At 41.5% G+C, this 15,722-nt stretch overlaps 1 protein-coding gene across 1 annotated transcript in view; it reads left to right on the forward strand.

The window, feature by feature from the left end:
• The window catches only part of LOC137287482 (bromodomain and WD repeat-containing protein 3-like), a 35,156-nt gene extending 20,418 nt beyond the window's left edge, over window positions 1–14,738 (forward strand). Inside the window, exons 23-35 of the mRNA XM_067819815.1 lie at window positions 3,115–3,239; window positions 3,853–3,935; window positions 4,470–4,581; window positions 5,045–5,106; window positions 5,798–6,071; window positions 6,241–6,366; window positions 8,243–8,369; window positions 8,763–8,915; window positions 9,466–9,618; window positions 10,210–10,322; window positions 10,748–10,992; window positions 11,528–11,800; window positions 12,782–14,738. Of these exons, the coding sequence (XP_067675916.1) occupies window positions 3,115–3,239; window positions 3,853–3,935; window positions 4,470–4,581; window positions 5,045–5,106; window positions 5,798–6,071; window positions 6,241–6,366; window positions 8,243–8,369; window positions 8,763–8,915; window positions 9,466–9,618; window positions 10,210–10,322; window positions 10,748–10,992; window positions 11,528–11,800; window positions 12,782–13,395 (2,460 nt within the window). The 3' untranslated portion in view covers window positions 13,396–14,738. The remainder of the gene's footprint in view (window positions 1–3,114; window positions 3,240–3,852; window positions 3,936–4,469; window positions 4,582–5,044; window positions 5,107–5,797; window positions 6,072–6,240; window positions 6,367–8,242; window positions 8,370–8,762; window positions 8,916–9,465; window positions 9,619–10,209; window positions 10,323–10,747; window positions 10,993–11,527; window positions 11,801–12,781) is intronic.
• Window positions 14,739–15,722: the final 984 nt, after the last annotated feature.

Here is a 15,722-nt window from a genome sequence, read left to right on the forward strand (position 1 = left end):
GACATTCTCTTCCCCCAGAGGTCACTTGTCATATCTTCCTACGAACCTCTGTTCTAATACAGCCATATTTCGCGGTTCTCATAAAATCCCCTAGCGGCAAAAAAATGGCAGCAGATTTATCTCCCTGTTTTTCTGGCCAATCAGAACACGTATTACATCGATCTAGATTCAACTTGACAAATGCAAGCAATGTGGAAAAACAAATACGACATGACTGAGTTCTGTCTAGAAGAAACATTTGAGTATCGCGCTCGGGAAGAGGTTCTAGTGTTCACGATGCATCCGGAAATTACTGAGATCTTGTGAACGATCACTTTTGAAACAAGGTCGCTGATTGCACAACTAAATCTGATTGCCTCCAATCACGAGTCTTGAACACTCGCACCATGAAAAGGTCGTATTAGAACAGAGGTTAGGTAGGAAGATATGACAAGTAACCTCTTTGGGAAGAGAATGTCCTTTGGGTACATTTTTATGTCCATTAAAAATTCCTATGACAATTGTAACTATATTTTGTAATAAAATATTTACAAAACAAAAAACTTGGAGGACCCCCCGGGCCTCCTAAAGCCAAGAGTGGATAACTCTGGCCATCAACCTCATACCTCATACAGGTGTTAGATGGAATTTATAGGCTGAATTTTTCCTTCATAAATTGTAACTTTGCCAGTCAGCTTCCCATCTCCAGCCATGTTTCCGGCAAGATGACTGTCTGAATGGCTTACATTTGTCTCCGGTCGTATTTTGCTTTGCGTCTTGCTGCTGGATGTATGTTTGTGTCTGTGTTTTTTCACATGCTAAGTTTGCATTACCCTTTTTCGCTTTCAGTGAAATTTTGGTAAGTCGGTATACAAAGGTTGGTGATGATAGCTCTTTATTACTCTATTATACGTAAACACTTTTAGTTTGCATTTATCTGTTTGTTCAGTCGTTATCTGTTGTGCCGGCCCCTGTTCATCAGGTTCCATCCCGTCAGCAGGTGATCCCACAGGGTTTCAGCACCCAAGTCCTTGCTCGAACATAGGGTTGATTGGTCTAGGCAATCTAGCTCTTCCTGATCCATTGTCCTTGTCAGCGGGTCCTCCCTGTGTGTCTCTCACTACAGAGGGCTCCTGACTGGATGAATGTGGGGAGGAGGTCATGGGTGAGGATGCGGGACCGAGCAGTTGTGGGAAGTTCCCTTATCGCTCGGATCATCCCTGCAGCAGGTTTTGCTACTGTATTGCCGCAGGTTGTCGTCCCATCGGACACCCCGACTCTGCAGAGTTTTGCCTTCCCGGTGATGCTTTTGCTCCGTGCAAGGTGACAGAAACTCTATTGCACATTTTGCTGTCACTTATCAGCAAGGTAATTAATCTTCTCCTGTCACACAGCTAGTCGCGGTTTGATGTCCCGGAATTCGATGGGAGAGGAGGCACAGTTTGATCACCCTTTTGTTGATGAGTGCATTTATGCTTCGACTGCGCCTGTGGGGTCATCTGGCCACAGTCAGGCATCAGCTTGGCAAGGCTGCTGCTTGCTTCCATTTACCTCCCCCAACCAGGTTTTGTTCTCGGTGTATTGCTCCCTTGAGAAACAATACTGCAATGCCATCAGCAACTAAACGTTGCAGTACACTCGGCCTACCTTGGCGGTCTTGCAGAGGCAGCTAGTGGCACAGGAGGACGATGAAGTGCCATCATCCACACTAGCGCGGCACCTCACGGAGGTGCACTCACAACTAGCATGCGACAGGCATCATTTGTGTGGGCCTCCATAGGCTATGTCTGTCTGTCGCCAGATGTTCACCGACAACTCCGGCTATTCCTTCGGGAATGGGATAGAGTTACATCAAATCCATGGCTCCTGTCCACACTCAGTGATGGTCACATGCCTCAGTGGAAGCAAGAGCCTCCGCCTTTTACCGAGATTGATTGCACTCTGGTGCGAAATCTCCATGAAAGGTGGAAATCCTCCATGCTCAGATCCAGTCGTTACTGGACAAGGTTACTAATTACAAGACGCTTCGAGGAGCAGGTTTAGAACCTGTCTAAGAGATGGACAATCAGACAGCGATGCCCTACATCTTGAACAAGGCAGCATGGTTTCTCAGTCACTCCTTCAGAAGATGTGGCATTTTCTTCGGTGCTGCGATCAGTTCAGCATACGGGGTATATCTGTTTATATCCCAGGGATGAACAACATTCTTGCAGATGCGCTCTCATGGCATGCTCTAGCTCCTCACAAGTAGTTGCTTGATCGGGAGATATTTGGGATTATCTCACAGTTGTTCGGGTTGTTCAAGGTGGATCTGTTTGCCTCTGGGGTGACGAGTCTGGTGTTTTACTCCTTGATTCCGCATCGAGGAGCACTCGCCTCAGACGCCTTCCAGTTAGATTATTCTTAGTCTGTAGTCAAATTGTTGGAGTTTTTACAGTCTGGGTTAAAATCCGTTTTAGCCACGTCCACTATCCGAGGCTACTTTGTGGCTATTTCAGCCGTGCACAAGGGTCCTTTTTGGGGCAACATCCTTTGGAGCAGCATTTTCTACATTTTCCAGACGGTGTCTGGCCATTCAGACTCCCCTCATTCTGTCTGATACTCTCAGCATGAAAAGTAAGGTGTTGGGTCAATGGCCAGAGTAACCTGCTCTTGGCTGCAGGGGGACCCTCTAAGGGTGTGCTCACAAGACAGAAAAGGAGTTTTGGGTTTTGTAAATATTTAATTACAAATATAGTTACAATTGTCGTAGGAATTTTTAATGGACATAAAAATGCTTATATGTACCAAGTAGGACTTTCTTAAAAGAATTCTTAACTTCTACAGGTTTGTATAAATGTGTGTGTACAAATCTTGTAGAATGACATAATCAGTCTCAGCTTTTGGCATTCCAACTTTTCGACTAACTGTCCATAGAGAATAAAAAAAATTTAAAAACATAAAACCCCCGATTACGTACCTAATTTTTTTTTTAAAAGGTGATGAGAAGCAAGAAATGTATTTCATGTGACCTAATGTTGAATGAAGCTGGTTTATGAAAAACTAGTGTCCTTGTGGATACACCTAACTAAATCAAAACATGCCTTTTCCAAGTTACAAAAGTCTTGTTACATTAAGACCTGATGATCTCCACAGGAACAAGAGCTGGTGAAGATTGTTGGCATCAAGTATGAAATACGTCCACCGAGACTATGCTGCCTCAAGCTTGCATTCATTGACCATGAGAGCGGGAAGCTGACAGGCGGAACATTCTCCATCAAGTAAGTACTGCTGATGTTACATTGTCAGCACTAGAGGTGTCATGTTAGGTTATACTTCATTCATACCTACTAAATTCTCTGTGAGGAGAGTTTACACTCTTTTTTAGCAAGAGGGAAAGAACTTGCTTCACAATGTTTTGGGATTGTGGGGTAGGTTAATGGTTTAAGCGTTTGGTTGTCATGCCAAAGACTCGAGTTCGATTCCCCTCATGGGTACAATGTGTGAAGCCCATTTCTGGTGTCCCCTGCTGTGATATTGTGGAATATTGCTAAAAGTGGCGCAAGACTAAACTTCCTCACTAAAACTGAATGACATGAATATACTCCACAACTTGTGTGTACAGTGGTGTCTTATTCCTGGACCAAACAATCCGGTGCTTAATAGCACTGAGCATCAAACAACAGTCTTGTAACACATCTTGATTAATCAGTTACAATTTACATTGTCTCGCATAGAATAAGTCCAGAAGCAAGGGATGAATACTGTAATGAACAGTGCTGATATTGTGATGGTGAACATATGCCAACATTGCCTGAATGAGTTAGGGTAGAGGTATTGAGATGATTTGCTGGGATTGAGCCTTCAACATTGACTCTATATACCATCCTGCAGGTACCACGACATGCCTGATGTCATTGACTTCCTGGTGCTCAAACAGGCCTACAACATTGCCATGCAGAGAAAATGGAAACCCAGTAAGTCTTCATGACAGCATGTTACCTGTGCAGATCTGAGTTAGAATTGGTCTTCAACAACCCATGCTTGTTGTAAGAGGCGACTAACAGGATTGGGTGGTCAGACTTGCTGACTTGGCTGACACATGTCTTTGTATCCCAGTTATGTGGAACAGTGCTCATGATGTTGATCACTGGATTGTCTGTTCTGGATTTATTTACAGATTGCTGTGATGTAGTTGAAATATTGCTGAATGCAGCATAAACTAGGATAACTTGCTTGCTTAGCACAGCCTGCAGATGTCAAGTGGGACTCAGGGACTGTGCGCCAGCTCCATGTAACAGGCTACATTAATACGGACTCGTATCTTGATGGGGACAATTTCCCTTGAATATCTGTTCAGCAAAATGTCCACACAAGTTAAAGGAAAACTTTGATATTTTGTGAAAGTTTGTTTGCTGCATCTTATGCGTCTTGTTTCACAACTTCTGCTTCAATGGTTATTGCGTGTTTATCATGTAGTGCATGGTTTTAATGTCTAAAGTTGTGTGTAGATGACCGGTTCCGGGCCATGATAGATGACCACTGGTGGATGGGCACAATCCAATCCCAGGAACCCTTCCAGGCAGAATTCACAGACAGCATGTACCAATGCTTCAACGTCCAGTAAGTACCATGTTATACAGCATGTATACCTCATGTATGAGGGTAGTAATCTCTATGTCATATATCATTCTCAAAATAATGGGTGCATTAGGGCAGCCTAGTTGTTAAAGCAATGGCTTGTCAGGCCAGAGATGTGTGAAGCCCATTTCTTGTGTTCCCCAGTTTGCTGGAATATAACTAATAGCAGCATAAGACCATACTCCATCACTCATTTAAAATAATGGACTTCAAGCCATATTTGTCCACAAAAACAAGACATAGTGGGATGTTTGTTCATTGTCTATTGAGTGTATGACATAGTCATTGCATCAATTCATGTTCAGACAATACTACAATCTTCTAATGATAAAGTATCAGTTTGGGAAGCTAACATGCAACACTAACATTACATCAGTCTCTTGGACAATTTAGACTGATGCACATGGTTACAGAGTAACAAAAGTGCAATGTTCCATCCTTCCAGCTGGGACAATGGAGAACATGAGAAGCTGAGTCCATGGGATCTAGAACTGATAGACGAGGAAAGTAAGTATAAACAAGAACATCAGCTCCTAACAGACACATCATTGATGTCATTGTGTCTTTCAAGATTTTGCCCTTTTAAATACTTATCCTGACTTATACTATTTGCCTCTCTCTCTCTCCTTTATCAAGGGGAGTGGTGGGGTAGCCTAGTGGTTAAAGCATTCTCTTGTCACAGCGAAGGCCCAGGCACAAATCCCCACATGGGTACAATGTGTGGAGCCCATTCCAGGTGTCCCCTGCCATGGTAGTGCTGGAACATTGCTAAGAGAGGCATAAAACTCAACTTACTCACTCACTTTAGCTCAACTATTGGGATGTGATTGGTTGAAGAACAGCCCAATTTGTCGCTTAGTGCAAAACGATTTTCAGCCCTATTTGGTTTTACTGTTCTGGAACATTGCACAGAGTATTTCCACCATGTCTCGGGCTGATGTTAGGCATTTTTACTCTAATTTTTGCTACAAATATAATAAATGATATTGCAACAAAAGTGTTTATGACAAAATTTTAGCAATATGTCCAAAAAGAATAAAGTTATAATCCACAAAGGGACCCTGAAGAAACCACCCCCTTGGCGATGGTCGTGTGGGTGCTTTTCTGTGGGTAAATTCTGTGAAAGTGAACATTTGAGGGTAAGTTATAAAGTCCATACTCATGTAGAACATGTCATAAGTATGCCTTGTGTGTGTAGGTATACCTGGTGACGTTGGTGGGGGAGTGATGGTTGAAAAGGAGGAGTTGAAGAAGCTGCTGTATAACCCAGGGGCCAATGAGTGGCCTCCATGTGGCCGTGATGAGGAGTGTGACAGGATTGTTCATGGACTGGAGGAGGTGATGCAGCATTCACTGGCCGAGCCCTTCAATGCACCAGTCGACCTGAATGCCTTTCCACTGTATGCCCATGTAATTGAATATCCTGTAGACCTGAGCACCATCAAGGCCAGACTGGAGAACAGGTTCTACAGGTGAGTTCGGATAGTATTACTGCTTCAAGTGTGTCACATAGTCATTTCATTATTGGCAGTTTTATTTGAGTTTTATGCACTTTGTGTTTAAGTATTTTATCAAATTTATATGCATTGATGATAGTGGTCATATGAAATATGTTTTGACCAACAGTATTATTTTGTGCAGGAGAGTGAATGCTGTCCAGTTCGATATCAGACATATCGAGTCCAATACGGCAAAATTCAACGAGCCAGGAAGTGCTATTGTACAGAAGGCAGGAATCATCACAGACACAATGCTTAGCTTCATTAGGTATGTTGGAACCTCATTTAGCCCTTTAATATAATAGTGTTCTGCAAGTGGTTGTGTTAAGGTAATACTGCTGTCTCGGTGTCTCTGTGTCAGTGGTTCAGTAATATTGTTGTGTCAGTGGCTCAGTAATATTGCTGTGTCAGTGGTTCAGTAATGCTGCTGTGTCGATGGTACAGTAATACTGTCGTACCAGTGGTTCGCTGATACTGCTGTGTCGGTTCAGAGATACTGCTGTGTCAGTGGTTTAGTGATACTGTTGTGTCATTGGTTCAGTAATACTGCTAGTCAGTGGCTCAGTAATACTGTTTTGTCAATGGTTCAGTAAATACTGCTGTGTCAGTGATTCAGTAATATTGTTATGTCAGTGGCTCAGTAATACTGCTGTCAGTGGTTCAGTAATACTGATGTCAGTGATTCAGTAATATTGTTGTGTCAGTGGTTCAGTAGTATTGTCATTGGTTCAGTAATGTTATTGTGTCAGTAGCTCAGTAATACTGCAGTGTCAGTGGTTCAGTAATGCTGCTGTGTCGGTTCAAACATACTGTTGTGTCAGTGGGTTAGTGATACTGCTGTATGTGGTTCATTGTTATCTCAGTGGCTCAGTAATACTGCTGTGTCAGTGGTTCAGTAATACTGCTGTCAGTGGTTCAATAATATTGTTGTCAGTGGTTCAGTAATACTGCTGTCAATGGTTCAGTAATATTGTTGTGTCAGTGGCTCAGTAATACTGCTGTGTCAGTGGTTCAGTAATACTGCTGTGTCAGTGGTTCAGTAATACTGTTTTGTCAATGGTTCAGTAAATACTGCTGTGTCAGTGATTCAGTAATGCTGCTGTGTCGATAGTTCAGTAATACTGTCGTACCAGTGGTTCTGTGATACTGCTGTGTCGGTTCAGAGATACTGTTGTGTCATTGGTTCAGTAATACGGCGGTATCAGTGGTTCAGTAATATTGTTGTGTCACTGGTGCAGTTTACTGCTGTGTCAGTGGAAGTTACTAAAACGGCTGTGTCAGTGGTTGAGTTATGCTGTTGTGTCACTGGTGCAGTTTACTGCTGTGTCAGTGGAAGTTACTAAAACGGCTGTGTCAGTGGTTGAGTTATGCTGTTGTGTCACTGGTGCAGTTTACTGCTGTGTCAGTGGAAGTTACTAAAACGGCTGTGTCAGTGGTTGAGTTAATGCTGTTGTGTCACTGGTGCAGTTTACTGCTGTGTCAGTGGAAGTTACTAAAACGGCTGTGTCAGTGGTTGAGTTATGCTGCTGTGTCAGTGGTTGAGTTATGCTTTTGTGTCAGTGGTTGAGTTATGCTGTTGTGTCAGTGGTTGAGTTATGCTGTTGTGTCAGTGGTTGAGTTATGCTGTTGTGTCAGTGGTTGAGTTATGCTGTTGTGTCAGTGGTTGAGTTAAACTGATAAACATCTGTATAATTATGTCTCCCTCTGATGTGTTGGAAGACATATTGTTCTTGGTTATTTCCGTGTGCGTCAACATAGCTCTAAAACTACTTGAACCGTCTTCACCAAATTTGTATACTCCCTCTCCATATCTTGTAGATGTGCCTTTTTGTTTTGTTTTGTTTTATTTATTTATTTTTTTCTGTTTCCATGGCAACAGTTTTGAAGGGTAAAGGATGTTGCTGGAACATACATCTGAAACTAATTTACCTATCTTCACCAAATTTTCTAACCTTGTACCAATGAATCTATGAAACAAAATGAACTTTCTCTGTATATTTTGCAAAGTTCTCTTATCTTATTTTCATACATAGAATTTTTTAAATTGAAGTAATTGAAATATTTGTTTGAGGACTCAACATTGAATTGGGGGAATGGGGAGACATCAGTTTTTATGAGTAAAACAATTTGTTTCTGTTTGCCAGTGATGCTTGTGCTTTGGATGCTATGCCTTTCCTGGCGCGGGAGATGAAGGAGAGGAAGATGAACAGTTCTTCATCTGATACTGATGAAGTCACTGATGATGCCACCAGCAGTCGGAAGAGGAAAAGGGTAAGAAATGTCCCCCCCAACGTCAGCAACTCTGTGCTTCAGTGTGTACTGTATTTTTCTGTGTATCTGTCAAATAAATCTTTATCTTTAAAACATCAAGAGAGGACACTCATGTAATTAGGTTAATATTATTAAAGAGTTTAATGGACTAAAATCTGATTTCATACTTACATTATATTGATTCTTTTAGATTTTATTCTTCATTTTATATAAAGGGAGAAATTTACAAAGTGAACTTCATATTTCTTTTTAACCTCTTAGGTATTCTTTGGCACCATGTGTTTGAAAGAGTCTCTGTTTGGTGTGAAGAGTGTACATTTGTTATTGTGAAGTTCCTGCAGTAGATCTCCCTGTCAGTAAGACAAGGATATTCTTGATTGTGTGTTTCTGCAGGGAGATACAGTGAAGGCCAACAAAAGGTCACGTCTGGAAAAGCCTTTGGACCCTAACAAGTGGAAGTCTGAGTGCTCGCAGCTGATTGGCAGGATCCTGGAGTGTGAGGACAGCAAGCCATTCAGGACTGCTGTTGATCCTGAGGAATATCCAGTGAGAACATTAGAAATTGTCAAACCTCACATAATCCATGTGCTACCTTTTGTCATCCTTGATAATCTGTAAGAGACGGCTAACGGGATCGGGTGGTCAGACTCGCTGACATGGTTGACACATGTCATCGGTTCCCAAATGCGCAGAATGATGCTCATGCTGTTGATCACTGGATTGTCTGGTCCAGACTCGATTATTTACAGACCGCCGTCATATAGCTGGAATATTGCTGAGTGCGGCGTAAAACTAAACTCACTCACCTTGATAATCTCGAGGGTATACACAAGGGAGGTAATGCAGTTATTGGTCCGACCCATGGATGCATCCAGGTTACTGGTGGAGATTTATCAGAACATATTCCACTGGATATTACAGAGGATGCCTTGTTTAGAGTAAGGAATACTTAGGTGTGTGGGTCTAATTGTTCTTAGTTATTTATGGCAATGCATAATGCCAGGTATAGACAGGTACTAAGAGTAATTTGTTGTGATGTAAGACTGTAAGATTACCACAGGAAATGTGAACTATGTTGTAATTTCTTGCAATGCAGGACTACTACAAGTTTGTTGAGAACCCCATGGATTTTGGTCAAGTGCAGGAGAAGGTGGACTCTGACCAGTATACAAACCCCATTGAGTTGTGTCGGGACGTCAGACTCATCTTCACCAATTCAAAGTCGTACAACACCAACAAGAAATCTCGAGTATGTCGGTCTTGTCTACCTGCTTGCCAAGATGTAGGAAGTTATGTTAATGACATTTGGGCAGGTTGTGGGATGCGCCGAGGTAGCATGCTCAGATGTGATCAGTAGCTTGCTCAAATTTGATGGAACTGAACTGGTGGAAGGAATTTGGATGCCTTACCATTTGTGGCTTGTTTATTGTACAAATGTCGTCTTATATTTACTCAATTAATTTTATCCCCAACATTTATGTTGATAACGAATATGAGCAGCATTACAGTGGCCAAGTCATCTGGTGTGATTTAGTTAATGTGTGGGACGATTTACATGCATTTCTTCAAAGCATCCTTGCCACTACGGATCTATTAAGTACAGGAGGTACAATTTCCCTAGATCTAAGATAGGTTTGTACAACACTGCCAAGTGCTGCAGTATGTAATATCTCAATCCATGGGTTGCTATCTTTGTAACATGTGTCTTGCTGTTATGACTTGCTGTACAGTAGATGTATTATACCATTAAGTTTCAGGGTAGAAGAACTGAATGAAATAGCAACAACGCTTTGACTGATATTTGTTTTCCAACATACACAAGTTTTTCCTGTGATTGCAGATATATGCAATGACCTTACGGTTGTCAGCCATGTTTGAAGATCAGATCAGGGAGATTACCAGCCATTGGAAGTATGCCACTAAAACCAGACAATTGCCTAAACCATCTGGCAGGTATGCACATGTGAATTATTGTTAGGGAACTGGATGGTGATAGTTAACTATTGAGATACCATGTTTTATGCATTGTGAAGAATAATGCTAGGAATAGAATACAGTTGTGCCATGGGTGCCTCAGAGCACTTGTTCAGGTGTGCCCTGTAGGATTCAAGTGTGCCCACATGAAGAACATTTCCTAAATATATTGGTTATTTAAAGTTGTCACTTCTTGTTTTTCCATTGTACTAGTTTTGTTGTTGGAACTGTAATAGAAGGAATTGAATCCAGTTGGTAAAGGTATTTTAAGAGATTGTATTTGTAAAACATGGAGTCATTGACAAGTTTGTAACAGGGTAAATGATATCAGCAGTTAATTGGGGTAATTGATAAATTTGATAAATTTCAAAAGTTTCTCAAAGTTTATTTCAATTGTGTAACAGCAAATTGTCCCGTACGAGTGTCAAGACAAATGGGAACTTGTCATCAGCAAGCCGTCGTGACAGAGCCCCAGGATCATCAACTGACAGCAGCCAGCCGTCATCCAGCGCCAGCTCCAGCAACACACCGGTCAGAGTGACGAGGTCACATGGGGGAGGGGGTGAGCGGGGTTCGGCGGATGGCTACAGCAGTGGTCCAGCCCCCAACCCCCGGTCTCGGAGAACTGCACACACTTCACGTGTGTCAGGTACTTCAAACTCCAGCTTCAGCAGCCTATTCTGACATCATTATATATATCTTTACAATAATCTTTTTAGACCTTTTGGGGGAAGAAAATACTTTCAAATGGTGATAGCAGTTCAGAGGAATACCTCATGCATTCATATTGAGGTACTATGATCTTATGTGTCATGTTTCACCTGGTCATGGTGGCACTAGTTGAACAGTTATCTAGCAACCATGTATAGTGATCAGCATAAAGAAGACTTGACAGTAAAGTTGGTTTAATAATCTTTAGGCGATACTTACAGGTAGGATTTGCAGTTCAGGCACTCATATATTTGGCAAATACAGCAACATTCCTGCTTTGATGGAAAGACAGTTAAAGAGTGGAACTGAACATCCTGTAGGGAACTTATGGGTGTAAAGTTTTGTGTGATACCAAGTGATAGGAAGGATTAGTTTACTGTATTGAAGACAATTTATGTTGTGAATGAGTTTTAGTCAGTGATTAAGTGTTTTTCATTTCTTGTCAAGTCTAAAGTAAAATGTTTTGTTGATAGCCCGTAAGGTGATTAGGAGTGATGGAGAAAGTGAGGAAGATGAAGACACCGAGGTTGAGGAGGAAGTGAAGGTAAATGTTGAGGAGGATGATGAAGAAGAAGAGGAAGTTGGGAAGGTGCGACGAACCAAACGAAAAGTGTCTCGCCGCCAAGTCCTGGTTGAGGATGAATCTGAGGAGGAGGAGGAGGAGGATGAAGAGGAGGAGGTAGCATCAAAACCACGGGGAAAGGTCCAGCCAAAACGTAGCACAAACCGGGCATCAGGTGGGAGAAGTGAGTGATGCTGTACATACTCAGGTGTAACTCTGTGTTGCCCATCAGTAGACAAGTATCAGATTCAGAGAAAATATACTCACATGCAAAAGTAACCACTGGTCATATATAAAGAATCTATGTAAGTAATTTTCAATATTAAATAAAAGAAATACAAACAGGGTCAGGTAGACAGAAAAATTTGTGAAGAGATTTCATTGGCTACCAAGACTGATGACATTATTAAGGTTTTGAAAGGAAAAGGGGTTGACAAGAAGTGGCGATTAAACCCTTGAACGACTGTTCCAAGGAAGGTCATTGATAGTTTGTGTAGCGTTGTATCAATGCTGGAGGCTGTAAATCGTGGTTATGTATATATTGATGTGAGTGGCAACATTTTGGATAATTTGTGCATGTTCGATTTCTTGAGAAGTGTGTGCATGATACCCAAATGTTCATTGTATGGTGCGTTTTGATTCTTCCCTCTATTGATGTGTTTTTAGTCAAGTCTTCCAAAGTGCAACAGATATTATTGATATCACCATCAGGTTTCATTATAAGCGAGAAACTCATGTCAGTTAAGGCTTTCGAGTTTGTTTCCTTTTTGGATAAAAAACTTGAGTTTCTTATGTGTGTGAGTATAGATTGTTGGAGTGTGCATGTGAGTATGAAGTGTTGTTGAAACTGGGTTTTGCTTGAATGTTTGAACATTTGAGATGTTAAGGCCATGTATGGTGGTTTTGTGTGAGACAGCAAAATAATGAAAACAAAATTGCTTCTTTGCAAGTCAGTCCTGAGACAAAAAGTAACTTAAGCAGATGCCTTCTTTTCTTTATGTCTCTTGGTGATGTTGATAAAATGACATTTAAGAAGCATTGCTTTATAGCATTCTTTCTCTCTTGCTTACTCTTTGTGTGGTTGTCTGCATGGGAGGCAGTGAGTATGTGAGATGATAGTATACAGATGTTAGTCTTTCATCCAATTCTGTTCTCTCTGTTGCAGGTAAAGGAGGTGTTTCAAACGGCCACTCCAAACCTTCTTACAGAACGCGGGCAGCTACGGGCAAAGTTAAACCTGCCAAGTACATGCCTGATGAAAGTAGCTCATTAGTATCTAAATCAGAATCAAACTCTGCAACCACATCATCAACCACATCGCCCAGTGGCAGAACATCATCATCCGATAGTAGTTGTAGCAACAACAGTGACAGTGGCACCGAGGATCATGATGATGAAGATGACAAACAGCACAGTGACTATGCCAACTCTACCAGATCTTCCAAACGTGGAGCAGCAAAACCTGCCACCAGGTCAATCCAAAAACAAGTGGAAATTGTGCGTCATAGTGCGAGAGAACGGCGGAAAGTACAAGACAATATGTTTGTGTACGAACAACAAAGAAAATCCAGAATCAAGACCAGAAATCAAGGGAGGAGGACAGTTCAGTATCAAGAAGATGAGAGTGACAATGAGCGAGCAAATGGTCGGAATGGAATGGTGGATTCTGACTCAGACTCTAGTGAGAACCGGTCATCTCCAGACATGACTACTATGAGTAGTAGGGGACGTATACGAAAACTTACACCGCGTGCCAGAGCTAGTCTGATGGGAGACTGATGTATGGAAGGGCATTTCATCTAAGTGCTTTACAGTGGTGCATGATATGGATACTTCGCTCAAAATACTGCCATAATGTACGCCCAACTGGTTACCGTGTGGTATTAATCAAATGTGCTTGTGTGTGAAGACTTTACAGTGTGGATGTTTGTGTGAACCTGAAGTTTTCTTTGAAGACCAGAGTGTGAATATTATGCAAATGTGTGAACTCTTACCGAGCATTTAATTCTCATCACTTTTTCACTTTGCAAAGAGGAAAATAACACATTGCTCTTGGAGTAGAAGTGTTCTGAAGTCTTCAGTAAGACCTAGTTAGAATCAAAATCTGAATTCAGTGACACATTGTAAAATGTTTCTACCCGGTCAGTCACCAGCTGTAGCATTCAAACTGAGGCAAATCTGTAGACGTGTGTGATTATTGTGTGTCATTTTGCAAGTCAGATCTGCAGTGTCACATTTGCTCAACGAAACCATTTTGCAAATGCCAATGAGTAATTTTCTATCAGTCTGATGATACGATGCTACAGCTACATTGTAGGATAAATATGTAAAATTCATCTTCTTTGTGTCTGTCATTGTATGTTTGTTTGTTGTTTTATCATCAGCTTTTGACAGAGTAATGAGACCGTGGCAGCATATGGAGTCATTTCTCCTCCTCAGGAAATAGTGCTGATGTGATGAACTGTATCATTTAAACACATGTTCATTTTCTTTTGATGAACATTTAGCTCCATGTTGTTGTAACAGAGGTAACAAACATCGATGTGCCAGCCATGGAGTAACTAATTGCAATTAATTATGGGATATCAGAAAAGTGGGGAATTTCTTCAATGAATTTTGTCTGATTTGATGAAAGTAAATTTAGTTTCCTGTACCCAACTGGACCAGTTTGTCTACTGACATTACTATGCTGTGGATCCACAATCTTGCACAGTGAGACCCTGTTAATCTGGACAGTGAGACCCTGTTAATCTGGACAGTGAGACCCTGTTAATCTGAACTGTGAGACCCTGTGTATTTGCACAGTGAGACCTTGTTAATCTGGACATTGTGACACTGTTAATCTGGACAGTGAGACCCATCCTTGATATCTCCAGGGTATACGTTCCGATGAATCTGCACTATACCCTGGATGCATCTACAACTCGGCCCGAAAATTATATTACCTCCCTTTGCTGGCTCCGCATTCTCACAGTAGCCAATCAGCTATGCCGCCATTACAACTGAACTTGCCAGTGCCAACAAAGATAGCGGTTGCAGCTGTGAAGGTTTGTTCGCAGTGCGACCCAGAGTTGGGGGAAATCATACAGACACATTGATAGGTCCGACAGTTAAAAAACAAATATGCAAAAAACTCCTCCTGCCTCTTTCAGAGAACCTGTGCATGGTTTGTGTTGCGAAGTTTAATCGGTTAGATAATTTAAAAAGCGAAAGTGAGCTGTGATTGGTTTGCTCAATTTCCCAGCGTACAGACCTGACTGGATAAAAAGCCAGCTAAGATGCATCCAGGGTATAGTGGAGACTTGGAGATAAGAGGATGAGTGAGACCTTGTTAATCTGGACAGTGAGACACTGTTAATCTGAACAGTGAGACCTTGTTGATCTGGACATTGAGACACTTAATCTGCACAGTGAGACCTTGTTAATCTGAACAGTGAGACACTGTTAATCTGCTCAGTGAGACCCTGTTAATCTGGACAGTGAGACCCTGTTAATCTGGACAGTGAGAGACTGTTATTCTGGACAGTGAGACCTGTTAACATGGACAGTAGACTCTATTAATATGGACAATGTACTTTCCAGTCAGATAACATTAATCAAAAGTTCAAAAAATCAAAAAATTCACCAAACAGTGTGATGTTCCTTTCAACATATGGACTCTGAGAAAAGGGGTTGTACAGAATTCATGTTATCTTGATTAATACAGTTTCATTGTACATTGTCTGGTTTGAGAGTTACGAGCTACTGAATTCTGGGCAGTGAAGGTTGGTATGAAACTAACATCAGACATTTGCTGGAACCAGTTTGATGATCAGACTATAATATAAGCAATGTATGTTGGTGGATTTTACAACATTTTGCACATTTCCTGTAACTTGTCTGAGTAGATTCTGTTTAATTCGTCAGGCAACATTCGTTAGGAAATCCCTAGTACAGAAAGAACTGTCTTTAGAGTATGACTCCAGCAAAGGATATTCAATAGAAATTCCCTCTTTAGAAGTTCTCCACCAGACAGAATGTTATGTGAAACCAGAAGGATCATGTTCCTCGTTTATAAGGTCGTATCTTGGGGTGGTGGGGTAGCCCAGTGGTTAAATTGTTCGCTT

This window comes from Haliotis asinina, chromosome 6, assembly GCF_037392515.1.
Source record: "Haliotis asinina isolate JCU_RB_2024 chromosome 6, JCU_Hal_asi_v2, whole genome shotgun sequence".
NCBI lineage: Eukaryota > Metazoa > Mollusca > Gastropoda > Lepetellida > Haliotidae > Haliotis > Haliotis asinina.